Genomic DNA, 27,180 nt, shown 5'->3' on the forward strand with positions numbered 1-27,180 from the left:
GCTACTCAGGAGACTGAGGCAGGAGAACTCCTTGAATCTGGGAGGTGGACGTTGCAGTGAGCCAAAATCTCACCACTGCACTCCAGCCTGGACGACAGAGTGAGACCCTGTCTCAAAAACAAACAAACAAACAAACAGAAAAAAGAAAAGAAAAATAAAACCGAGGCCGGGCGCGGTGGCTCAAGCCTGTAATCCCAGCACTTTGGGAGGCCGAGACGGGCGGATCACGAGGTCAGGAGATCGAGAGACGATCCCGGCTAACACGGTGAAACCCCGTGTCTACTAAAAAATACAAAAAAAATAGCTGGGCGAGGTGGCGGGCGCCTGTAGTCCCAGCTACTCGGGAGGCTGAGGCAGGAGAATGGCGTAAACCCGGGAGGCGGAGCTTGCAGTGAGCTGAGGTCCGGCCACTGCACTCCAGCCTGGGTGACAGAGCAAGACTCCGTCTCAAAAAAAAAAAAAAAAAAAAAAAAAAAAAAAAAAAAAGAAAAATAAAACCCTAAGAAACTGAATTTTAAAATATTTTATTTTAATTAATTACATTTAAGTAGCCATCTGTGGCTAGTGGTTAACACATCGGACAGCACAGCCCTCTAACCATTGAAAATAGAGAGTTACTTCTGTGACAGGAAGTAAATCGTAAAGTTGGTTTACTAAAAATACAAAAATTAGTCGGGCGTGGCTGCACGCACCTGTAATCTCAGCCACTTGGGAGGCTGAGGCATTTTTTATGTTTGTTTATGTTTTATGCTTTATGTTTTTAGTAGAGACGGGGTTTCATCATATTGGCCAGGCTGGTCTTGAGCTCCTGACCTCAAGTGATCTGCGCACCTCAGCCTCCCAAAGTGCTGTGATTACAGGCATAAGCCACTGTGCTCGGCCTAGTTTGGGCTCTTTTGGCTGTAAGTAAGAGAAACCCACTATGACTAGCTCAAGTCAAAAAAGAGGATTCATTTAAAGGTTGTAAGAGCATCCAAGGACAGAAACACAGTTCAGCCTCTGGGATGAACTGGAATCTAAGACTTGAAAATGCAAACATTTCTAACATGATCTTTCTCTATTTTACCATTTCTGGCTACTCCTTCTTGTATTTTTCTCTTTCCTTCCAGCTGCATGGAGCCTAAGTTAAAGCCTGAAAAAGCAGCTGGGCATGGCGGCATGTCCGAGCTACTCAGGAGGCTGAAGTGGGAGGATGGCTTGAGTGCAGGACTTCAAGGCTGCAGTATGCTAGGATCACACCTACGAATAGCCACTGTGTTCCAGCCTGGGCAACATAGCTAGACCCTGTCTTATTTAAAAAAGAAAAGAAAGGAAAAAAAGCTGGAAAAAAACAAAAGGAAGTGCTGTGTGACATTATTCAGGGAGATGAGGTTAATAGTTTTTAGGCATCTGGTTTTCATCCTATTTACGGTACAGAAGTAGAAATAGGGACCTTGTAGATCCACTACTGACTTGGCAGATAAGAGGAGAAAGTAGTCCAGAGGAGAAACCCTACTCAATGAGGGGAAGAAACTGTGCACTGGCAGTAACAGTAACACAAAACAAGTATGGAGGAGTAAAGTGTAAAGGGAAGAGGACAGGTAGGAAAATGATTAAAGTGCTGTGAAGAAGTTAAAGATCAGACCAGGCGCTGTGGCTCACGCTTGTAATCCCAGCACGTTGGGAGGCCGAATTGGGCAGATCACCTGAGGTCTGGAGTTCAAGATGAGCCTGGCCAACATGACGAAACCCCGTCTTTACTGAAAATACAAAAATTAGCAGGGCATGGTGGCACACGCCTGTAATCCCACCTACTTGGGAGGCTGAGGCAGGAGAATCGCTTGAATTGCTTCACATGGTGAAACCCCCTCTCTACAAAATACAGAAATTAGCCAGACGTGATGGTGCGCGCCTGTAGTCCCAGCTATTTGGGAGATAGCACCACTGCACATCAAACTGGGCAACAGAGCCAGACTCCATCTCAAAAAAAAAAGTTGAAGATCATAATTCTGAAAAATAGAAATTAAAGAAAAGCTACAGGAAAAAAAATGAGATCGAAAAGGAAATGGTTTTCTTTCGTGAAACTGAAGGACCTCCTAGCATTTGACTTGCTGCTAAAAATAAACAACAAAAAAACTTTTAAACACATTTTAAAAAATCGAGGCTCAAGGAAGGAAGACTTTGGCAGAAGGACCATCAGAGACCATAACTGGTTTCTTTTCTTTGGAAAAGAGCAGAAGGTGTAAATGCAAACACAAGCCAGTGTTAGAAAGCTCAATTAACATTTGACTTTCTTCCCTCTCCTTCATAAAAATAAAAATAATTTATGTTGAATTTTTGCATCTTACCCTATCCTTTCTCATTTCCATCTTCTTTGTAATTAATATTAGTGAGTCATTATCAACAGATCAGTAAATGGAGACAAAAGAAAAGCATTTGCCTGAAACTATTTTCAGGTCACAGAACAGAACTGGCCTTCGAGTTTGTAACCTCTCCATTCTTGGTCTCTATTATCAGACAGCAATAACTACTGAAGAAGACATTCTAGACTACCTAGTACCAGTTAATTTGAATCTTCTATCTGTACTATTTAATGGAAGAAGATGAAACAATAGGTAGTCTCTACCCCAATCATTTGAAATTCTCATGCGCAGGCAAGCACGCTCTCATGGTGGTCTTGCTCAACTCCTGCTGGTAGCCAAGAAGGTGAGGTGGGAGGTCATGCAAAATCCACCTAATAACTATTTGTCGACCAATCCTTAATTGACTTTTCGACACTGATGAAGACCAAGAGCCTGTGGAATTACAAAATTCATTACCTCGCAGTGCCTATTTTTTCTAAGGCCTGCATTTTCTGTGTCTGTGCAATTCTGTATTTGTAATAAAGAACCATTATCATTTCTTTTCAATGTCGTATGATACATACAATCAATTTTACTGATAAGTTCTGAAAATCCTTAAGTAGGCCTGCAAAAATGTGGCTTCCTGTGAGCCTCCCTATCTGCCTCAGATCTATGTATAAATGGACCCCGTTCAGTTTCACTTGCTTTCAAACATGTACCTTTGAGGTTTGGGAATTCAAGGGCAAAGTGATTTTAATTTGATGCATTTTGTACTTTGACCAATAAGGGAAAAATAAATGCCCTCAATTTTGATTGGTTCTAGTCATACTTGCCGGTCACTATTTGTCAAACCATTGCACAGAATATCACAGGCATGAAAGATCTCTCAAAAACAGATTTCTGAGGAATGCAAATAAACAGAATGGGGAGGCAGATTAATGTGTTTGATTTCTCAAAAGTCTATTTACTGTCCAATTTATCTTGGTTCTTGGACATGCTAGCAAGTAATTATTCTTATGGCTGGTAAAATGACTACTAAACATTTATTAATAATTGCAGTTTCAGAATTACTTTTTTTTTTTTTTTTTTTTATTAAGCAGTCATGTGGGTTTCTAAAAATTGTTCCTTCTGGCTAGACACAGGAGCCAGGTGCTGAGTTGACCTGGTGCGAAGTTTCAGGATTGTCCAGTCTTCACAGCAGATCTTCAGCCAGGCCTTCTGAATATTCTCACAGTTACAAAATCTATCCCCCCAGACTCGCAGATGCTGTTTTTCCCCCACTGGCTCTGCACAGAACATCATTATCTTTGCCAAGCTTCTGTCTCTATGGCAATAACAGATGGGAAGTGCTGTGGAATTATTCATGTTCAGGAAAGGAGGCAGTCAAGAAGGAAGAAAAGGGGGGCGGGGTGGAGAGGGGGCACGACCTGGGAGCTCGGCGGTGGGGGCCTAAGGAAGGGAACTTGGGTGGAGGTGCAGCGAGTGGTGGGGATTGGAAGGCTTGTGAGCCTTTCGGAGGCCTGTTGTGAGGAAATAATAATAAAAAAAATATACGAGCACAAGTATTTCCAGCCGGCCGACTCCAAATGTGGGCCCCCATAGGAATAACTCGAGGCAGTAAAACTAGAAGAAATTGGACGAAAATGGGGGAAAAAAAGGGACAAAGCTCGAGTCTCCTGAATTCTGTGCACTGCTACTCGGTGGACTATTTCAGTTCCCGATCTTGTGGTGGGGTGGAGAAAAGGGGATTTCTTGGTGTTTCGAAATGTGACGGAGCAGCTCTGCAGAGTTCAATATGCTAATCGGCTACCCTGGGAACCAGGAAGACCACCCTACACGCCTCAGAGGGTCACAGCCGGAAAGCTCTTGAGTCCTATATTCCCAACCTCGTCTCGTCACTCTCCAAAAAAAAAAAAAGAAAAAGGCCTCAGTAAACACTGTAAAAACCTGTAATTTATAGCTCCCTTCTGGAACCGAGAGAGCAGCCTGGTGGGGTGGAGGCAGGAGGCTGGGGAGCAGGGATAGAAATGTTTGCTCTCGGTTTTGCCAGAACTTTGGCCACCCCTCCCGCCCGACCCGATGGCGGATGGAGGTCAGCCAGGGGAAGGCGTCTGGGTGGAGGCCGCTCGGGCGAGGCCGGGGCCGCCGGGGCGGGGCGGAGCGCCGGCAGCTGGCTGGGCGGCCCTTGGGCAGGAGGCCCCGAGGGGGCGAGGGGCAGCCCAGGAGGGAGGTCCCGCGGGGGCGGGGAGCAGAGCCGGCCCCCGGGGCCCTGCAGGGCGGCCGCCGCCCGGCTGCCTCCGGGGCGGGGCGGCCCAGCTGCGGCCCAGCAGGGGGAGGGTCGCCCGTGCCTGACCTCGGGCGGCGGCGCTCTGCCGGGCGAGCACTGCCTCCGCCCTGCCGGCTGCTGGGGTCGCGCACAGTGCACGGCGTGGCTGCCCTGCCCCCTCTTCCCCGCTGCGCGGCGTCCGAGCGGCCAGGGCGCCCCCGGGTCTGGCCCATCACCACAGAGCGGCGGGTGGGGCGGGGGCGGGGCGGTGGCCCCAGACAGCCGGCTGGGCGACTAAAGGAAGGAAGGAGGGAGGGCGGCGGTGAGGGTGGGGTGGGGAGGGAACATCCTGTCTGCGCCGGGTGCACCGCAGACAGCGCCGCGCGCCAGCCGCCCAGACGGCGCGCGGGGCCAGAAGCGCCGGGCGCGCGCCTGGGGGGAGGGGCACGCGCGCGAGACGACTGGGCCGGGGGGTGCCCTGAGGAGCTACAATAGGCCAGACGGCGCGCGCGTCCCCGAGGGGGTCGGGAGCCGCGAAGTGGCGGCGGCGGCGACGCCGGCGGTCCCGCGCGCGCGGCGCCGCCGCTGGCTTCGTTCCCTTCCCCTCCCCCTCCCCGCCGCCCTCGCTCTCCCCCGGGCGGCCGGAGACGGCGGCGGCGTCTGCGGGAAGCCGTGTGTCTCCGCAGTGACGTGGGCGGGCCGAGGACTCGGTGACGTCAGAGGGCTGTGTGTAGCGATGTGTGTGGGGTTCGGAGCGGCGCCGGCACAGCCGAAGGGAGCGGGCGAGCGGCGACGGCGGCGGCGGGCACAGGTGCGGCTCCGGCTCACGGCTGGGACGCGGCGGAGGCGGCGGGAGGCCAGAGGCGCTCACCCTCCTGGGAGCCCGACGGTGGCGACAGGGGCGGTGGGGAGTTCACAAAGCTCGTGGAGCTTCCCCGGGCACCGAGGCCCGAGTAGGGGGTTTGGATGCGCGGGTCCCGGGGGGGGGTCGGGGCCAGTGGGGGTCGCTAGGCGCGTGTCCCACAGCTGATCACGCTTCGTTGGCCCCAGGCGGTGGGCGCGGGCAGGGCAGGGCGCTGCACTTGACGGGAGCCGCGGGGACCCCGGAGACCCGGACGCCCGTCACCGCCCCCCTCCCCCACTCCAGCCGCGCTCCGCGGGGATGCCCTGGTCTCGACCCGGTCCGTCAGCCCCCGGCGGCGCGGGGATCCGCTCTCGGCGCCTGAACTGCCCCAATGCCCTCTTCGTTCTGGCCCGGGGCTGGCGGGGGGAGGTGCAGCATTAGGGTCGCTGAGGTGACACCCGAGAACTTCCCAGGGAGTGGGCGCGCGGAGGGGGGGGGATTTCCACAGTCCTTCCCGCGGCCCCCGCGGGGGGGCGGTGTTGGGAGGGCACTTGGGGTTATCCCAGGCTCGCGGGTGGGGGTGGGGGGACTCCTCCCTTTACTTCCCTCCGCCCCCTTGCACACCCACCCCCAGGCTTCCCGTGTCCCTTGTTCTCCCCCTCTTCGGGTTAGAGATAGGTGGGTGGCTTTGAGTGGGCGGAGGACTTAAGGGTTTTAGGGGCTCCCGCATTCTAGGGCATGCCTCTTGCCCTCTTCCTTGGCCTGTGTTGACTGAGGTGTGTTCTCGTGGTGGACAAAAATCTGTACGATGGTTGGTGGCATTGGTCCTTAATCCTTTGGGTCTGTTTTAAGGTAAATTGCTGAGAGTTTGGGAAGTAAAAATTTCTATTTATTGGATTTATTTTGGGTTTTCTCTCAAGAAGGAAGTAGAAGAGTCTTTTCTTTTCCCCTCTTCCTCCATTTGCATTCTTTGTGAGGTTTGTCTGCCTTGTGCTTTTTGTCCCGGATTAGTCTTGTTCAAGGTTGGAGATTCCCAGGTGTGGAGTCTATAGCTTTTGGCTTCCATTAAGTAAAATCGCTAACCTTTTAAAGAGAGAGTTAATTTTTGTCTACAGTTATTTCAGAAAATTAATGTACATGGACTAGCTGAATTAATTCACTTAAAATTGTAACTTGGTTACATATGGTAGATATGTTAACTCCTATCTGATTTTTTTGGATGAAACTGTTTTTTTTTTTTTTTTTTTTAAATAGGAGATGAAGTAATGGATTTTTTTCCTCCCTTAAAATGGCATAACTGAGAAAGCCTCTGGTACTGATTGAGATGATCTGTTTAAGAGTCTTCATGTTCTGAACTCGAATGGCCTTTTGTGTTGTATTATTGCTCGCTTTCTCCAACTCCAAATTGCTTTCCTATTTAAATGAATGTTCTTCTAGTAAACTGGTGTTAGATTTAAAGAAATCACTCAAGCTTCACCTTTGGTAAAGTGAACTCAGTTTAAGATTAAGCAACTGGTTTCGGCCGGGTGCGGTGTCTCACACCTGTATTTCCCGCACTTTGGGAGACCCAGGTGGGAGGATCACCTGTGGTCTGGAGTTCGAGACCAGCCTGACCAATATGGTGAAACCCCGACTCAACTAAAAATACTAAAAAATTAGCTGGGCGTCGTGGCTTGCGCCTGTAGTCCCAGCTACTCGGGAGGCTGAGACAGGAAAATTGCTTGAACCCGGGAGGCGGAGGTTGCAGTAAGCCGAGATCACTGCACTCCAGCCTGGCTGACAGAGCGGGACTCCGTTAAAAAAAAAAAAAAAAAAAAAAAAAAAACCAACTGGTTTTAAACTGGCCCCGTTTGGCCTCTGAAGCAAATTCAAATGTAACTCTTCCCCCACCCCCTTCTCTTCTTCCAGATTAATTAAAAGAAGAATGAACTATAATCCTTGAAGATAACTGGGCAGTTTTTTAAGTCGGAGGCTTTTCTCACTGGTTTGAGGATTTACACACGTCTTCGGTTTTCCAGCACAGACCAGCAGACCATCATTTTTAGAGGACATACTCCCTCTGCCCTCCTTTTCGGTTTCCTTGGTGGTAAAGATTAAATTTGGTTGCATCATTTTGAGTTGTGTTTGAGTCTAGATTTTATGGCCCAAGGAATGGCATAAACTTTTCATGTGTTTTGCTTAAAACAAACCAAACCATTACATTGATCCTGGACATCTTTAATTGAGAAATTGGTAACTTAATATGTATATCTGAAGAATTCAAGAAAACAAAGGCATTCTCAGAGGTGTGCCTCTTTATTGTTAGAGGCAAAACGAACAGTTATATAGGACTTGCAGTGAAATTATACCAGATTATATAAGGAGAACCAAAACTAAGTCGCAAAATTTATTAATTTAAGGGAATCTCTCTTTGAAAAGTTTCTTTGAGAGTAAGTTACTATAAGCATTTGTATACATTCATTTCCTCTTTTTCAAATAAGCAACTAAATAGAAATGCTAATCTCAGATTTAATTATTTAACAGAAGAGTGTAGGATGGAAAACCTCCGGACAAATTTCTCTTTGGTTCAGGGCTCAAATAAAAAACTGAATGGGATGGGAGATGATGGCAGCCCCCCAGCGAAAAAAATGGTAACAGACATTAATGCAAATGGAAATATGATAAACAAGGTGCCAACAGTTAAGAAGGAACACTTGGATGACTATGGAGAAGCGCCAGTGGAAACTGATGGAGAGCATGTCAAGCGAACCTGTGCTTCTGTTCCTGAAACTTTACATTTAAATCCCAGTTTGAAACACACACTGGCACAATTCCATTTAAGTAGTCAGAGCTCGCTGGGTGGACCAGCAGCATTTTCTGCTCGGCATTCCCAAGAAAGCATGTCGCCTACTGTATTTCTGCCTCTTCCATCACCTCAGGTTCTTCCTGGCCCATTGCTCATCCCTTCCGACAGCTCCACAGAACTCACTCAGACTGTATTGGAAGGGGAATCTATTTCTTGTTTTCAAGTTGGAGGAGAAAAGAGACTCTGTTTGCCCCAAGTCTTAAATTCTGTTCTCCGAGAATTTACACTCCAGCAAATAAATACAGTGTGTGATGAATTGTACATATATTGTTCAAGGTGTACTTCAGACCAGCTTCATATCTTAAAGGTACTGGGCATACTTCCATTCAATGCCCCATCCTGTGGGCTGATTACATTAACTGATGCACAAAGATTATGTAATGCTTTATTGCGGCCACGAACTTTTCCTCAAAATGGTAGTGTACTTCCTGCTAAAAACTCATTGGCCCAGTTAAAGGAAACTGGCAGTGCCTTTGAAGTGGAACATGAATGCCTGGGCAAATGTCAGGGTCTGTTTGCACCCCAGTTTTATGTTCAGCCTGATGCTCCATGTATTCAGTGTCTGGAGTGTTGTGGAATGTTTGCACCCCAGACGTTTGTGATGCATTCTCACAGATCACCTGACAAAAGAACTTGCCACTGGGGCTTTGAATCAGCTAAATGGCATTGCTATCTTCATGTGAACCAAAAATACTTAGGAACACCTGAAGAAAAGAAACTGAAGATAATTTTAGAAGAAATGAAGGAGAAGTTTAGCATGAGAAGTGGAAAGAGAAATCAATCCAAGGCAAGTTTTTTATATCAATTTTTAATAATGGTAATGGTTTACTTTGAAATGAAAATTCTATGTTTAGTGTGTAAACTTAACCTGTATGTTGAACATTGCTCATGCAACAACAACAAAATGCCGATCGATATTTTTGTATTGCAATTTTTAGGCCATAAAGTGCTTTCCAGTATGTTTTCTCATTTGACTTTCCAAACAGTGGAAAAGTAAGACTCGTGAGAGAAGTAAGACTATTTCTCCATTTTATAGATAAAGCAAATAAAGCTCAGAGAGATGAAATGACTTTCCCAAAATTATGTAGCTAGAGAGTGGAGGAGTTAGGGCTTTTTTTTTTTTTTTTTGTACTTTTAGTAGAGACCGGGTTTCAACATGTTGGCCAGGCTGGTCTTGAACTCCTGACCTCGTGATCCACCCACCTTGACCTCCCAAAGGGCTGGGATTACAGCCGTGAGCCACCATGTCCCGCCAGGGCTTCTTTTTCTTATCCTCTTTTGCACACATCCTGCTTCTTGACCACTACGTCTGTTTTTCTAGGACTCAAGATAATTTGCACTTTGGTGTTATCTCCATTTGCAAATGGTACAATGACTAGTCAAAACAATTCCTGTGGGCTCGAAACAGCATTTTTCAGAGATGCACCTATGATTTCTGATGTTTCTATGCTTAGATATTTAGGCTTGCTCAATATTTGAAACGGAAAAGACATGTATCTGAAGAATTTGTGATTTGAGTAAGCAAGATTTTTTTTAAGAAAGGGATAACTAAAAAAAAAAAAAGACAGAATAAGGAAAAGTTTATTTTAAACTAATAAAGTTTTTTTTTTTTTTTTTTTTTGAGACGGAGTCTCGCTCTGTCACCCAGGCTGGAGTGTAGTGGCAGGATCTCAGCTCACTGCAAGCTCCGCCTCCCGGGTTTACGCCATTCTCCTGCCTCAGCCTCCCGAGTAGCTGGGACTACAGGCGCCCGCCACCTCGCCCGGCTAGTTTTTTGTATTTTTTAGTAGAGACACGGGGTTTCACTGTGTTAGCCAGGATGGTCTCGATCTCCTGACCTTGTGATCTGCCCGTCTCGGCCTCCCAAAGTGCTGGGATTACAGGCATGAGCCACCGGGCCCGGCCTAAACTAATAAAGTGTTAATATAAAAACCTGCCAGGCTCAGTGGCTCACACCTGTAATCCCAACACTTTGGGAGGCTGAGGTAGGTGGAGCACCTGAGGTCAGGAGTTTGAGACCAGCCTGGCCAACGTGGTGAAATCTCGTCTCTACTAAAAATACAAAAATTAGGTGGGTGTGGTGTCACACACTTGTAATCTGAGCTACTCAGGAGGCTGAGGCAGGAGAATCGCTTGAACCCCGGAGGCGGAGGTTGTAGTGAGCCGAGATTGCCCCATTGCGCTCCAGTATAGGCGACAAGAGGGAAACTCCATCAAAAAACAAAACAAAACAAACGAACAAAAAAACCTATCGGCAGGTGGGAGCAGTGACTTACAATCCCAGCACTTTGGGAGGCCAAGGCGGGCAGGGCACTCAGGTCAGGAGTTTGAGACCAGCCTGGACAACATGGTAAAACCCCATCTCTACTACAAATACAAAAATTAGCCAGGCGTGGTGGTGTGTGCCTGTAGTCCCAGCTACTTGGGAGGCTGAGCCAGGAGAATCTTGAACCTGGGAAGTGAAGGTTGCAGTGAGCTGAGATCACGCCACCACACTCCAGCCTGGGCATCAGAGTAAGACTCCGTTTCAGAAAAAAAAGAAAAAAGACACAAACAACCACCTATCAGCCAAGGTATCATAATTTTATTTTTCCCGCTGCATTATCTAGTAGGCTAAACTATTATCTTCATTCTGAGGTTTTGAATGCCTTGGTCCTAGGTAATGGACAAGATTTGGATTATTAAATATTCAATTTGTTGATTGGGTTATTTTATATTTTTTCTATTTGACTAAAATTGATGTATAATAACAATTCCTAACACTAAGTGTTTAAAACGTGGCAAGCATTGTTCTTGAGCAGTTTTACATATATAATTTTATTTAATTCTTAACAAGAGGTTGGCTATGTTTCATTTAGGAACTTTGAATTTTTCCACTATTAGTTTTGATTGCTTGAAATATCTTTGCCCTTTTCTATTTTACAGAAGAAATGAATAAAGCATATTAAATGACTGACTGAAGGTTTATTCACAGCAAAGTTAGAACTTGGACTTAGTCCTTAAGACTTGGGATCCTGTGCTTTATTCTGGTGCCTTTAAGGTTTGGAGGGAAATTTAGTTAACAGTATAGTTTAAGACATTGGTTTAACCTAATGAAGATAATCATTTTAGACTCATTTACGGCAGTTTGCTGCGTGCTGCTTCCAGAAGACCAGCACTTTGAAGTTTCTTGCCAGTGTCTGCTAGATAAGTTTAAATTCTTCAGGTGCAGTTATTAACTGATTTTTTTTTTTTTTTTTGAGACCGAGTTTCACTCTTGTTGCCCAGGCTGGAGTGCAGTGGCGCGATCTCAGCTCACTGCAACCTCTGCCTCCTGGGTTCAAGGGATTCTCCTGCCTCAGCCTCCTGAGTTGCTGGGATTACAGGCACCCGCCAGCACGCCCTTTAATTTTTGTTATTTTTAGCAGAGACTGGTTTCGCCATGTTAGCCTGGCTGGTCTCAAACTCCTGACCTCAGGTGATCCACCCGCCTCAGCCTCCCAAAGTGCTGGGATTACAGGCGTGAGCCACCGCGCCCAGTCTATTAACTAATTTTAAATCAGGATTGACTTCAAGCCAGTGCTCAGTGTAGAACTTGCTTACAGTTGGACTTGTCCCGTGCTGAAGTTTGTGCTCGGAGGTTATATTTCAAAATGTGGAATGTCCCTTTTGATATTTGTGATATCTTGCCCCCAAGCTAATTAGGTGCTGTACTCTTTTTTTTTTTTGTAGAGACAAGTGTTGCTCTGTCGCCCAGGCTGGAGTGCAGTGGCGTGATCTCAGCTCACTGCAACCTCTGCCTCCTGGGTTCAAGCAGTTCTCCTGCCTCAGTCTCCCAAGTAGCAAGAATACAGGCACACACCACCACACCCAGCTAATTTCTTTTGTATTTTAGTAGAGAGGGGGTTTCACCATGTTGCTCAGGCAATGCGCCTGCCTCTGCCTCCCAAAATGCTAGGATTACAGGCATGAGCCACCATGCCCGGCGGTGCTGTACTCTTACATGTCTATTGGAGGCCACATTATTTGCCAGATATTGTTGCTCCAGTCTTTTTTTTGTTTTTGAAAAGGAGTTTTGCTCTTATTTCCCAGGGTGGAGTACAATGTCGCAATCTCGGTTCACTGTAACCTCCACCTCCCAAATTCAAGTGATTCTCCTGCCGCAGCCTCCCGAGTAGTCAGGATTACAGGTGCCCGCCACCGTGCCTAGCTAATTTTTTGAATTTTTAGTAGAGATGGCATTTTACCATGTTGGCTAGGCTGGTCTTGAATTCCTAACCTGAGGTGATCCGCCTGCCTCGGCCTCCCAGTTGCTGGGATTACAGGCATGAGCCATGGCGCCCGACCCGTGCCGGTCTTTATTACTCTGACATAAGTGTGTTTCGGATAAACTACTTTTCCTAATATTCTTGTTCTGTGTTTATGTGAAAAACATCTGAGAACCATGTTAAAGGTTAAAAAAAAAAAAGATGATGGATGAATTTACTTAACTGAAACAATGTGCTAAGGTTTAGTTAACACTGAAACCATCTTTCTTCTGGGATGTAATCCCTTTTTGTTCCAGAATTCACTAATTTGAATACATTTTTGATTTTAAGAAGGTGTGAGATTTTTTTCTGATCTTTTTGCTATGTTATACTTTGCATTAGTATTTGAATTAGTGTTTGTGGTTTTTTCTTTTTTTTTTTTTTTTTGAGACAGAGTCTGGCTCTGTTGCCCAGGCTGGAGTGCAGTAGCATGAACTCGCTCACTGCAAGCTCCGCCTCCTGGGTTCACGCCATTCTCCTGCCTCAGCCTCCCGCGTAGCTGAGACTACAGGCGCCCGCCACCATGCCCACTAATTTTTGTGCTTTTAGTAGAGACGGGGTTTCACTGTGTTATCCAGGGTGGTCTCAATCTCCTGACCTCGTGATCCGCCCACCTCGGCCTCCCAAAGTGCTGGGATTACAGGCATGAGCCACTGCACCCGGCTGTGGTGTATTTTGATATTGCTTGTAATTTTATGTGAATTTGAGAAATTTAAAGGAATTTAAGAAAAACCCAGTACTTTAAGAAAGATTTTTTTTTTTTGGTGCATGTTTAATATGTACTTGAGTGGTTGTTTTATTCTGCTTACCACTTCACGTTTTAAAAATGTACTCAGAGCATTGTGAAGTACAGTTATTTTTTAGGGTCTGTGAGGAAGATGAATGACAGTATTTCCCCCTCTTAGATGGGTCACATGCTCCTGGTTATATAACCAGAATCAGGAGTTGAATACACATCTTCTAACTTGAAGTTTAGTAAGTTTTCACTATTTGCCCCGAAGCACATGTTAGTGGCAGAAAGTGAATTTTGGGAAACATTAACTTTTCTTGTCAGTTTACCTTAGTACAGGTTGAGCATCCCAAATCCAAAATCTGAAATGCTCTAAAGGCCAAAACTTTTTGAATGCTGACATGGCACTCACAGGAAATGCTCATTGGAGTATTTCAGATTTTGATTTTTGGATTTGGGATGCTCAACTGCCATATCGTGCAGATATTCCAGAATCTGAAAAAATCAGAAATTCAAAATACTTTTGGTCCCAAGCATTTCTGATAAGGGATATTCAACCTGTATGATAATTCTCAAACTCTGTTTTAACCTGCATATAAATTTAAATACTAAGGTATTTAACTGAGAATGAGATAGTGCTTGACTGAGGAACAGTTTTATTTTCTTCTGTGAGTCATTGAGTTGGTTGCCAAACAAGCCAAACTGACCCAGGGGGAGCTCATTTTAAAAAGTCAAACTAGGCTTTTTTTTTTGTTTTTGAGATGGAGTTTCACTCTTGTCGCCCAGGCTGGAGTGCAATGGCGCGATCTCGGCTGACTGCAACCTCCGCCTCCTGGATTCAAGCGATTCTCCTGCCTCAGCCTCCCAAGTAGCTGCGATTACAGGCGCCTGCCACCATGCCCAGCTAATTTTTTTATTTTTAGTTGAGACAGGGTTTCAGATCTTGAACTCCTGACCTCAGATGATCCACCTGCCTCAGCCTCCCAAAGTGCTGGGATTACAGGCATGAGCCATTGTGCCTGGCCTTTTTTTTTTTTTTTTTTAGAGACTGTGCTAAATATATTAACGTGTTATGTAAAGGACCTGATGTTTAGTGTGAATACTAACATGATTTGACATGCTTGTATAGTTTATGTAATCAAAGTATTGCTTTTGAATTAAAAAAAAGTCCTGAAACTCAATAGACAGTTGTTTGAAATGAAACAACTTAATTATTTTACAATTATATGTAATATGTTAATACATTTTAATATATATTAATAAATTGTAATGTCTTATAATTAAATTATAAATAATGTGAAATGAGACAACTTAATTAAATATAGCTAATAACTCTTTCTTACTCAAGTCACCATAAGAAATATACTTGATTTTAGGCCAGGCATGGTGGCTCACGCCTGTAATCCCAGCACTTTGGAGGCTGAAGTGGGCGGATCACCTGAGGTCAGGAGTTCAAGACCAGCTTGGCCAACATGGCGAAACCCTGTCTCTACTGCAAATATAAAAATTAGCAGGGCATGGTGGCACACACCTGTCAGCTACTTGGGAGGCTGAGGCAAGAGAATCGCTTGAACCCAGGAGGTGGAGGTTGCAGTGAGTTGAGTTCACACCATTGCCCTTCAGCCTGGGTGACTGAGTGAAACTCTGTCTCCAAAAAAAAAAAAAAATGTGTATACATATATATATATTCACACACACACACACACACACACACACACACACACACACACACTCAGTCTCCCTAGTAGCTGGGATTACAGGTGCCTGCCACCATGCCCACCTAATTTTTTGTATTTTTAGTAGAGATGGAGATTTCACTATGTTGGCCAGGCTGGTCTCAAACTCCTGATCTCAGGCAGTCCACCTGCCTCAGCCTCCCAAAGTGCTGGGATTACAGGTGTGAGCCACCGCGCCCAGCTAAAATTTAAACGTTTAACATTTAGACTGGACTATTCTTAGGTAAGTAAAATATTTTAGTTTTTAATATACTTGGGGGTGAAAAACTCTATAGATTACCTGTGATACAAATAGATGATCTAAAGATAGCAACTTAAAATTTTTTTTTCCCTGAAAGCATATTAGCCATTTCAGAGGTTAATTTTGCATTTTCGTTTCGCTTCTTCATTTCTGTAGAGATCATTGGAGTAATAATAGTACAAAATATTTTTCCCCTTTTGCAAGCTTTTAATTATACTTGTGTTATGCAGTGTATTTGTCAGTATACACCTAAATGAGATAAGGAACAGTAGAATGGACAACTACAAAGAGTTGGGTTGGGACAGAATGTGATCCAGTAATCATTGTGGTGGATTTGATGGTGATTTGCTACCCCAGTGATATAGATTACATTTTGCGATTAGCAAAATTTTTGATCAAGTGGGGATAAGGTGAGAGTCAAATGAAGTATTTGTGCTCATATGAGGGACCAGTATGAATACTTTTGTCTAACTTTCTAAAATTAGTAACTCTTCCCACTAGCTTAGAGAGTATTTTTTCTATTTTTTTTTGGAACTGAATTCAAAGCCTGGCATGTCAAAGGCACTGAATTAAATTTTTTTTTTTTAACTGATAGATTTTTGAAAAATAACAAACACTAAACTATATTTTAGAATATTTAGATTTTCTTTTAAAGATGGCTTAACCTTTAAACCTATACAATTTGCACATAAACTGTTACTATAACTCATCAAATAAGAGAATGAGCATTTTGGAAGTTAAGAGCCTTTACTGCAGAAATGTAGGGTGGTATTTCAAACTGCTATTGAAATATTATGTATTTGAGGAGTCCTCCTTTCCTCAAACATTTTCTTACCTAGAATTATATTTCTGAGACAAATAAGATAACTGAGTATTGGGTTCAAATGTATCTCATTTATAGTTTTTTTGTACACAGTAATTATACTAGTTGGATATTTGTTAGCTTACTAAAATGAAGTGTGCAAGAAGAAAGTGTGAAACAGTTTTTTTTAAATAATAGAAGCATTTTCTGAATTATTTCATTATTTTAGATTTGTGACCCAAAAAGGCACATTGATTGGAGATAGTGCCCATTGCAATTATTCGGTTGATACCACATTGGGATTTTGAATGATGGAGACCAACACAGACCTGCTTAGATAGGATAAGGGTTTGTTTAGTGCCTTTCTCGGCTTTTATAAAATGACTTTTATAATAACTTCAGAGTAATCAAGTTTTTGGAGCTCATTCTGTTAATAACAGGATATGTGGCCCCTCCCTATCCCTGACATTTTTTTTTTTTTTTTTGAAATCTCTAGAGTGGCTTTGCAAATAGTGCCCCCTGTGGTTTAGGAAATAGAGTCTATATTTATTTTTATTATTAAAAAATAGAATTGTTAGCATATAATTTTTAAAAGTTAGAAATTTATCCTTTTTGTTTGAGAAATGGGAAAAAACTTAGAAACTTTAAAGAAGAAAAACAAAAAAGAGATTGCCATGTTTTCACAGTAGGCCTGGATCATCATAGTGAGCCAGTAGTTTTCTCATAGCTGTGCATATGTTATCATTTATGCCACTGGGAAACCAAAGAAGTAATCAAGAATTGGGCTAATGTTTTTTTTTTTGATACGGAGTTTTGCTCTTATAGCTCAGGCTGGAGTGCAATGGCGCAATCTTGGCTCACTGCAACCTCTGCCTCCTGGGTTCAAGCGATTCTCATGCCTCAGCCTCCCCAGTAGCTGGAATTACAGGCATGTGCCACCATGGCTGGCTAATTTTTGTATTTTTTGTGGAGACGTGGTTTCACCATGTTGGTCAGGCTGATCTTGAACTCCTTACCTCAGGTGATCTGCCTGTCTTGGCCTCCCAAAGTGCTGGGATTACAGGCATGAGCCACTGCACCTGGCGAATTGGGCTAATTTTAATCCCTTTAGAATTCTGGGAGTGGTAAGTGATTGTGGAGCCAGAACTCTGTTCCTAGTAAAGGGGTAGAACTTGTTTGAGAATAGCTTTGGTAATAACTTGAATCTGTATTTTGTTCACATATAGAATTTTATTCTACTAGCGTTCATATTACATAAAATAAGGATGTTATTAGACTCTAGAAAGCAAAAGAATATATAAACAGTGCATCTTGTTTTAAGATGTGGTTTGCTTCAATCACTAACTCATTATATTAGGCAGAAAGAGGAATGAATAGGAAAGATAAAATTAGTTCGAGTCCTTTTGATTTCATGACTTCTAGACTTAAGAGTGGATCACAGAACTATATAATGTAAAGACTAGATAGAGGCCCCCCCAGAGCAGGAGTTCATCTTGTAGTCTTCAAATCTAGAATGTGGTGGATGCCTAATAAAGGTTTGGATAACAGTGAAGTCTAAGTGGCCCTATAAAGTTACCAGTGATTCTTGAAGAGGGAAACAGGTTTAGTTTTAAAACAAAGCAACATTTCGTTTTTATTTGTGATACTGAATTTATTTTGACGTTTCAAATGGCATTAAAAGTACATGTTTTGCATTTTTTATGGGAACAAGGAATTAAAAAGCTTACAAAACTTACTAAAAGTTTGGGTAACATAGTTTGACCCTGTCTTTACAGAAGATAAAAACAATTAGCTGGACTTGGTGGGGCATGCTTGTAAGTCCCAACTACTTGTGGGGCTGAGATGGGAGTATCGCTTGAGTTGGGGAGGTTGAGACTGCAGTGAGCTGTGATGGCACCACTGCACTCCAAGCTTGGGCAACAGAGCAAGACTCTGTTTTTTCTAAAAACAGAAAACAAGAAACAAAAAAACAAAAAAAAAACCCTTAATACAGATTATTTAAGACTTTTATGCTTTTTATATTCTATGTTAATTTTTTTGTGTAGTTATGAAAGCAATATAGGCCCATTGTAGTAAATACTAAAATAGTACAAAGAGGAAAACACAATTTCCTCATAATTGTACCATGTGATAACTGCCTCTGAAATTTATTCACTTGCATATGTAATTGTAACTGTGCGAAAGCATCTCTAGAGTGCATAAGTATTAATAAAGGAGTGGTAGGCCTGGTGCTGTGGCTAATGCCTGTAATCCCAGTGCTTTGGGAGGCCAAGGCAGACAGATGATTTGAAGTCAGGAGTTCGAGACCAGCCTGGCCAACATGGTGAAACCCCATGTCTACTAAAAATTTAAAAAAAAAAATTAGCTGGGCATGGTGACACACACCTGTAATTAGAGCTACTTGGGAGGCTGAGGCAGGATAATTGCTTGAACCCAGGCGTTGGAGATTGCGATGAGCAGAGACTGTGCCACTGCACTCCAGCCTGGGCAACAGAGTGAGACTCAAAAAAAGAAAAAGAAAAAAAAAAAACAAAAGGAGTAGTTACTGGAATAATACTTTTGGACTAATTTTAAGACAGTTCATTTAGAGCAGTGTTTTCAAACTGCAATTTGTCATTCATGTAGCCATCTCAAGTAGCGTTCCATAAGGGGAGATTTAAGCACTACAGAAAATGAATTGAGTGCTGGTTTTGTCATTTCTCCCAATGATGAAACTGGTACAGCATTCTAAATGTACTGGAGGGAAGGTAATTCATTACATACAAAGGATGCCTTGGGGCATTTTAAATTCTCCTGGGAAACTCAACTGAAAACCGCCAGGAGGGTCATGAAATCAATTTAGTGGGTCACCAGCATTAAAAAACATAAAAACCTGAAGTAGAATAAAATGGAAAATAGAGGATTGCACATAGTAAGATTAATCAATCTCTATTTTGATATTGCTAGTTTACATTATTTGAAGGCCAGAATAATCCAGGACTGTAAATTGTCAAACATATATGCTAAAATGAGATAGAAAAGTAAAGCCTTAGAATTATACAGATTAAAATGTTTGGTAACAAATATTTCAGTGGAAAATAGTGTATGACACTGAGATTTCCATGTAGTTGCAGTATTAAATTATTGGGCATCATAGACCTTCAGTATAAAATGTTACGGGATTAACAGGATTTTTATCAGTGTATTTCTCTTCCTTCAAGTTGTAAAGGGGATGTTATACTACCAACTTTGCATGGCTTTGTTTCCATAATGAACTCAAAATAATAGTTGCAAAAGTGTTATAAGAACTTGAGCCTTTGCATTTTCTGTGAGCATTTTTAAGTATCTCAAACCTAAAATTGGCTTTGTGAGGTAGGTGGTATGATTTTTCAGCCTGTGGAAATAGCAGCCATTGCTGTGACTCCTGACGATCTGTTTTTGATCAGTTTAGTGCAGGTGCTTAGATCACACTGTCCCAGTTTTGCATTAATTTGATCAATTCTATTGGTTATGGTGAAATGAGGCCTGAGACTAAGCCTTAAAACTAAGTAGCTATTTGCTACCTTGTAACACTATTCTGTCTCAGTTGTTGAAACACTCATTCACAACACGTTGGAAGTATTAAGGAAACCCGATACTGTCCTAAGGGATTCTGTTTCTTTTTTCTTTTTTTTTTTTTTTTAGACGGAGTCTCGCTCTGTCACCCAGGGTGGAGTGCAGTGGCCGGATCTCAGCTCACTGCAAGCTCCGCCTCCCGGGTTTATGCCATTCTCCTGCCTCAGCCTCCCGAGTAGCTGGGACTACAGGCGCCCGCCACCTCGCCCAGCTAGTTTTTTTCGCATTTTTTAGTGGAGACGGGGTTTCACCGTGTTAGCCAGGATGGTCTCGATCTCCTGACCTCGTGATCCGCCCGTCTCGGCCTCCCAAAGTGCTGGGATTACAGGCTTGAGCCACTGCGCCTGGCCTGGGATTCTGTTTCTTTCAGTAAGAGTTGTTGGCAGCTATCTGGTAGGGTGTCTTTATACTTCTGAAATCATTTATTGACCACTTGAATGTCTTAGTATTGTATACAGCAAAAAGACCCTGATGAGGTATATTCACTTCCTGTGTATCCAGTCATGTGTTTAGTAAGGTTGCTAATGATTTATTTTGGGTCAGAACAAAGTAATGTGCATTTCATATGCATTATATTTTATTTCTTGTGTGAATATGCCATTAGGGAGATAGACTGTTAAATTTACCAATCTATACTACTGCTTCTGTCTTATGAACACAAATTTAAAAATTAATCTTTATCACTTACAGCACTGTAAAAATTCTGTTTTTAGAAATAATTTTCACTTTTTTTTTTTGAGACGGTCTCACTCTGTCTCCCAGGCAGGAGTTCAGTGGCGCCATCTCGGCTCATGGCAACCTTGACAACCTCCACAACCTCCACCTCCTGGGTTCAAGTCATACTCTTGTCCCAGCGCCCCCAGTAGCTGGGACTACAGGCATGCATCACCACACCCGGCTATTTTTGTATTTATTTTTATTTTTTAGATAGTCTTGCTGTGTCGCCTAGGCTGGAGTGCAGTGGCGTGATCTCGGCTCACTACATCCTCCACCTCCTGGGTTCAAGCGATTCTTCTGCCTCAGCCTCCTAAGTAGCTGGGATTACAGGCATACGCCACCATGCCCGGCTTATTTTATTGTATTTTATTTTATTTACTTTTTTTTTTTTTTTTGAGACAGAGTCTTGCTCTGTCACCCAGGCTGGAGTGCAGTGGTGTGATCTCGGCTCACTGCAAGCTCCACATCCCGGGTTCACGCCATTCTCCTGCCTCAGCCTCCCGAGTAGCTGGGACTACAGGCGCCCGCCACCTCGCCCGGCTAGTTTTTTGTATTTTTTAGTAGAGACGGAGTTTCGCCGTGTTAGCCAGTATGGTCTCGATCTCCTGACCTCATGATCTGCCCGCCTCGGCCTCCCAAAGTGCTGAGATTACAGGTTTGAGCCACCGCGCCCAGCCTTTATGCCCGGCTAATTTTATATTTTTAGTAGAAACGGGGTTTCACCATGTTGGCCAGGCTGGTCTCAAACTTCTGACCTCAGGTGGTCCTCCCACCTCAGCCTCTCAAAAATATATGGGCCTTCCGGCCCATATATTTTTCAAAAGGCTTAATTCTGATTTTTGTTGGAATTTTGGAACTCCCACTAGTGTTTTGAGGCATTATCTTGATTTTTTTAGTTCATTAGTGTTTGTCATTAGGACTGAATTAAAGATCAAAATATTAATCTGATGCTGTAATTAAAAATTAGAGTGCCACCTAAAAGCAAGATTTATTATTGAAAATAAGTTCCAGCTTAGGCAACATGGTGCAACCCCCGTCTCTACAAAAATAAGTAAAAAAAATTAGCCAGGCTTGGTGGCATGTGACAATAGTCCTAACTACCTGGGAGGCTGAGGCGTGAGGATCCCTTGAGCCCAGGAGTTGGAGGATGCAGTGAGCTATAATTATACCACTGTACCTCAGAGCAAGACCCTGTCTCAAGGGGGAAAAAAAAAGTCTAGGAATTTTAAACCGTTTTTTATTGGGTACAAATTTGAATATTTGTACCTGAATAATGCTGAGTGGGTGGAATTGCTTTTGTATTTAGAAAGTAGTGACAAGGAGTTTTTTGTAAATTAAATCAAGCTCTCTAGATTATTTTTCGTTGTGAGACTAATTAGCATTGTATCACTAAAATACAGTGGTTCTTCATTAGGAAATCTGATTATCAAAGGATTGTGTATACAGAATAACCATAGAAAGGTGCAGAAATTTAGAGAAACTTTCATGAAATGTTTCCTAGTTTTTACTTATATTAATTCTTTTACTGTATATTTTGGAATTGTTTAAATTGTGCATTCGTAGACATTATTTGGAGTTTTATGACCTAAGAGAAATAACCTTGGGAATGAAATTAATGTGTCTGAGATTTTGCTTATGCGTTTGAAATGAGGATGCTGTCTGTTCATTTTGGGGTAAATAATGATGGGGAAAGTGGGTGATAAGAGCATTTTGAAATATTAAGGCTCTAACTTAAGCTGCTAAATGATCCACTTCTTTGGCAAGTAATGTGTATTTTATTTTAATATTTAAATGCACACAAAAATAAATGATCCCCATGTTGAAAGGTAAGATACCAGGCAGTAGATACTCATAATTTGGTATCTAATTTTTGTTCCTGATTAGTAGCATTACTGCTGAGCCATTTCATTATATTGTTCTTTTTTTGAAAACCTAATTTGTATGTTGACACAAATGCAGAATAGATGAGAAAATCTGGCATGCCTCTGAATGTTTTGTTGTATCATAAACATTGTGCTTTTCTTAATTGTTTTTAACATACAGTTAGGATAATTTGTTATAAATGTGTTTATGGCTTACCACAGCATATTAGGTAAAATTAGCCTGCAACATTTTATCATGGTTAGTGTTGTGCATTTCCCCATCATTTGTATTGTTTAATTTATATCTTTGATAAAATGCAGCTTAGAAACTGTTGGGCTTCCTTGGTGCTTTGTGGAGTAGAAGGATATCAAATGTGAAAGAGACCAAGAGTTTTGTGGTAGCAGAATAACCTTGTAATAGGCTACCTTGGGAATTAATGAGCTGCACTGTCATTCAGAATTCATTCAACAAGTATCTATTGAGTCCCTACTACATGCTAGGCATATAGTGCTAGGTATTAAAAATACAAAGGTAAGGCTGGTTCTTGACCTCAAGCTGCTGTTTAAGCAGAGGTTGCATAGCCACTTAACAGGGATTTTAAATAGGGAATTCAGACATTGGCTAGGGGACTATGCTAGGTGATTTTTAATATTCCTTAGAAGCTCTAGTCTGACTCTTACTGGGCTGATCAAGACTAGGAAATAAAGAATAGGAACTAAGAGGGATGACTGTTTAAAAATAAAGGAATGTGCTAGTAATTATTTAAGGTGGCACCTGAAGTTTAGAGACACAGAAATAAATAGATGCTAGGTTTGGCTCATGAGTAAAGATAAAACTTACTCTTAAAAATCAAACTATAGTGTTTTGAAAGGAACTTAATGATCAAAATTGAGTCAGATTTCAAGTCAAGGTCTTTGAACAAATTTAGAATTTGCTTGATATGCTGAAGATTTGCGATTCCAGTATTCATTATAGGAAAAACTTTTAAATATGCAAATCAATTTTAGTAATTTTATATATTTTTTCTTTTTCTTTTTTTGAGACAAGGTCCCGCACTGTTGCCTAGGCTGCAGTGCAGTGGCAGGATCATAGCTCACTGCAACTCACACCCGCCAGCTTCAACTGATTCTCCTACCTCAGTCCCCTGAGTAGCTGAGACTACAGGCATGCGTCACCACACCTGGCCAATTAAAAACAAATTTTTTTGTGTGGAGATGCGGTCTCTCTATGTTGTCCAGGCTGGTTTCGAACTCCTGGACTCAAGCAATCCTTGTGCATTGGCCTCCTAAAATTCCGGGTCTATAGGTGTGACCCACTGGGTAGGGCCAATTTTAGTAGTTTTAATTTTAAAAATCTGGAAACAATTGATTTCTTGGGCAGTACATCTAGAATTGTTTCAGGTATAACACTTATTTAAAGAGGAGCTTTTTTTGTTTTCTAACAAATGATGTCTAGAAAAGAAATTCTCATTTAATTCAAGCTGATTTTTTTTTTTTTTTTTGAGATGGAGTTTCATTCTGTCGACCAGGCTGGAGTGCAGTGGCGAGATATCGGCTCACTGCAAGCTCCGCCTCCTGGGTTCACGCCGTTTTCTTGCCTTCCTGCCTCAGCCTTCCGAGTAGCTGGGACTATAGGTGCCCACCACCAGACCGGCTAATTTTTTGTGTTTTTAGTAGAGATAGGGTTTCACCGTGTTAGCCAGGATGGTCTCGATCTCCTGACCTCCCAAAGTGCTGGGATTACAGGCGTGAGCACTGCGCCCGGCCAGCATTGTGTTTTTTTCAAAAAGCTGTTTTCATGAATTGTAAAATGCCTGAAAAAGTTTTGAATCTAAGTGGTATATAGAACATAATTTAGCTATGTCATGTTGACTCAAGACTTTTTTTTTCCTTTTTTTTTTTTTTTTTTTTTTTAAACAAGACAGGGTCTGGCTCTGTCACGCAGGCTGAAGTGCATGGTGCAATCTCAGCTCACTGCAAACTCTGTCTCCTGGCCTCAGGTGATTCTCCTGCCTTAGCCTCCCAAGTAGCTGGGACTACAGGCACATACCACCTTGCCTGGCTAATTTTTGTATTATTATTAGAGATGGGGTTTCGCCATGTCGTCCAGGCCAGTCTCACACACCTGAGCTCAAGCAATCTGCCTGCTTTGGCCTCCCAAAGTGCTAGGTAATATCACAGATGTGAGCCATTGCACCTGGCCAACTCAAGATTCTTAAACATTAATTATCATACTTTGTTGAATTGCGGTAGGGGACAATTGAGATATATTGAATTATTTGCCCCAGTCTATGCTAAAGCCTTTACTCAGATTATCTTGCTTTTTGAAGCAGTTTTTGTGTTTGCATCTTGTAATTTTCTTCTCTCCTTGGGCTGTTAACTGTCACTTAGCATCTATCATTTAGTATTTCTGTTGCCTGAAGTCAGTTCTCTTTCTAATTTACTGTTATAACTAAGCTATAGGCTGAGAAACTATATAAATAAGTGATTGGTTTATTTTATAAATAGGCAGTTGAATGTGCCCAGATTCTGAATATTAGTTCAAAATGTGAGGTTTTGTTTTTTCTTTTTTCCTTTTTTTGAGATGGAGTTGCACTTTGTTGCCCAGGCTGGAGTGCAGTGGTGTGATCTCAGCTCACTGCAACCTCTGCTTCTCGGTTCAGTTGATTCTCCTGTCCTCCCAAAGTGCTGGGATTATAGGCATGAGCCACTGTGCCTGGGCCTTTTTTTTTTTTTTTAATTCCACATTTACATATAGTGTAGAGATCCTCACTGAATATTCAGCTCTTAAATCCTTTAAAAATATTAGTTTTTTCCCTATAATTTTGAGATCTTTAGTTAGTCTTTCAAATTCATTGCTCAATAATTCTTTTTTTTTTTGAGACAGAGTCTTGTTCTGTCGCCCAGGCTGGAGTGCAGTGGCGCGATCTCAGCTCACTGCAAGCTCCGCCTCCTGGGTTCACGCCATTCTCCTGCCTTAGCCTCTGGAGTAGCTGGGACTACAGGCGCCCACCACCACGCCCGGCTAATTTTTTGTATTTTTTTTTTTTTAGTAGACACGGGGTTTCACCGTGTTAGCCAGGATGGTCTCGATCTCCTGACCTCGTGATCTGCCCGCCTCAGCCTCCCGAAGTGCTGGGATTACAGGCATGAGCCACCGCATGTGGCCTGCTCAATAATTCTTAACAAAAATAAAGATCTTCCACATACATATTTTTGTCTTTTTTTTTTTTTTTTTGAGATAGAGCCTTGCTCTGTCACCGAAGCTGGAGTACAATGGCGCCATCTTGGCTCACTGCAACCTCCACCTCCCGGGTTCAAGTGATTTTCCTGTCTCAGCCTCCTGAGTAGCTGGGACTACAGGTGCGTGCCACCACACCTGGCTAATTTTTGTATTTTTAATAGAGATAGGATTTCATTATATTGGCCAGGCTGGTCTTGAACTCCTGGCCTCGTGATCCGCCTGCCTCAGCTTCCTAAAGTTCAAAGTGCTGGGATTACAGGCGTGAGCCACTGTGCCCGGCCTATTTTTGTCTTTTAATTGGCCCTAAATCATCTCCTGACTGATCATATTTTAAGATATATGTTCTAAGAGCTGTTTCCTTTCTGTTTTTAGCCTGTTGAGGGCAGTGGGTTACTTGTCAGGTCTCTCTCAGGTTTCTTCATTCTCATTGGTTTCCTCCATTAGTAGGATCTCAGTAATCGAACCAGAGTTTGGACAGTTTAGAGTTGATTTTGTTTTAATCATTACTGCTTAACATCCAGAGATCTGTTTCCAGTCCTTTAGTTTCTTGGTTCCAAACTGGAATATTGGGACATCAGGCAAAACAACTTTCCTACTTTCCTAATTTGTTGGTGTTTAGTGGCTTTCCATTGTGTGTGGTTTTATTCATTACTGAATGAAGTTGTCATTCCCCACAGAGTAGGAATTGGGAATTGGACCCTCTTTTTTTTTTTTGTTTTTGTTTTGAGACAGAGTCTTGCTCTGTCACCCAGGCTGGAGTGCAGCGGCGCGAACTCAGCTCACTGCAACCTCTGCTTCCTGGATTCAGGTGATTCTCCTGTCTCAGCCACTCAAGTAGCTGGGATTACAGGCACTTGCCACCATGTCCGGCTAATTTTTGTAGAAATGGCATTTCTCCATGTTGTCCAGGCTGGTCTCGAACTCCTGACTTTAGGTGATCCTCCCCCCTCAGCCTCCCAAAGTGCTGGGTTGCAGAGGTGAGCCGCCGCACTCAGCCGGAATTGGAGCCTCTTTTTTTTCTATCTTGAGATGGGGTCTGGCTCTGTTGCCCAGGCTGGAGTGCGGTGGTGCAATCTTGGCTCACTGCAACCTCCGCCTCCTGGGTTCAAGTGATTCTCCTGCCTCAGCCTCCCAAATAACTGGGATTACAAGTGTGCGCCACTACATCCAGCTAATTTTTGTATTTTTAGTAGAAACTGGGTTTCGCTATGTTGGCCAAGCTGGTCTTGAGCTCCTGACCTCAGGTGATCCCTCCTGGGCCTCCCAAAATGCTGGGATTACAGGCATGAGCCACCGTGCCCAGCCATGGAGCCTATTAAAGGCCGGGTTTAGAGAAATATCCTGCTCTCATTTTTGTCTTATTCCTTGGTTAACTCATTCCTAATCTCATTCTCCCTCACTTTCCTGGTTTTGTTAACTTCCTATTTTTGTTGCTTTCCTTAACCATGCTACCTTTCAGCTCTCCTTTTCTTCTTTCCCCTTTCCCTCACCAGTGAGTCTTGCCTCCTCTTTTAAGTATCCTTTTCCCCCAAGAGCAAGGTAATTTCGTATAATAGGAAATATGTGGGGGATGAAGGGAGGACAAAGTGTAAATAAAGCAAACCAAAATAAGGGAGAAGTTCGTAACCACAGGTCGTTTATTCTTTTTTTCCCTTCAATTTCTTTTTTTGTTTTCCTTTGTTTTTTTCAGAC

At 43.0% G+C, this 27,180-nt stretch overlaps 1 protein-coding gene across 3 annotated transcripts in view; it reads left to right on the forward strand.

The window, feature by feature from the left end:
- The first annotated feature begins 5,132 nt into the window (after positions 1-5,132).
- LOC105465818 (SKI like proto-oncogene) overlaps positions 5,133-27,180 on the forward strand; it is a 38,063-nt gene continuing 16,015 nt past the window's right edge. The window contains exons 1-2 of one of the 3 annotated variants that reach the window (XM_071091235.1): positions 5,133-5,398; positions 7,340-9,067. In XM_071091235.1, coding sequence (XP_070947336.1) covers positions 7,966-9,067 — 1,102 coding nt within the window. In that variant the 5' untranslated portion in view covers positions 5,133-5,398; positions 7,340-7,965. Of the gene's footprint in view, positions 5,399-6,035; positions 6,284-7,339; positions 9,068-27,180 lie in introns of those variants that run through there. The other 2 variants (XM_071091233.1, XM_071091234.1) reach the window with 2 other exon arrangements.

The sequence above is a fragment of the Macaca nemestrina genome, chromosome 2 (genome assembly GCF_043159975.1).
Source record: "Macaca nemestrina isolate mMacNem1 chromosome 2, mMacNem.hap1, whole genome shotgun sequence".
NCBI lineage: Eukaryota > Metazoa > Chordata > Mammalia > Primates > Cercopithecidae > Macaca > Macaca nemestrina.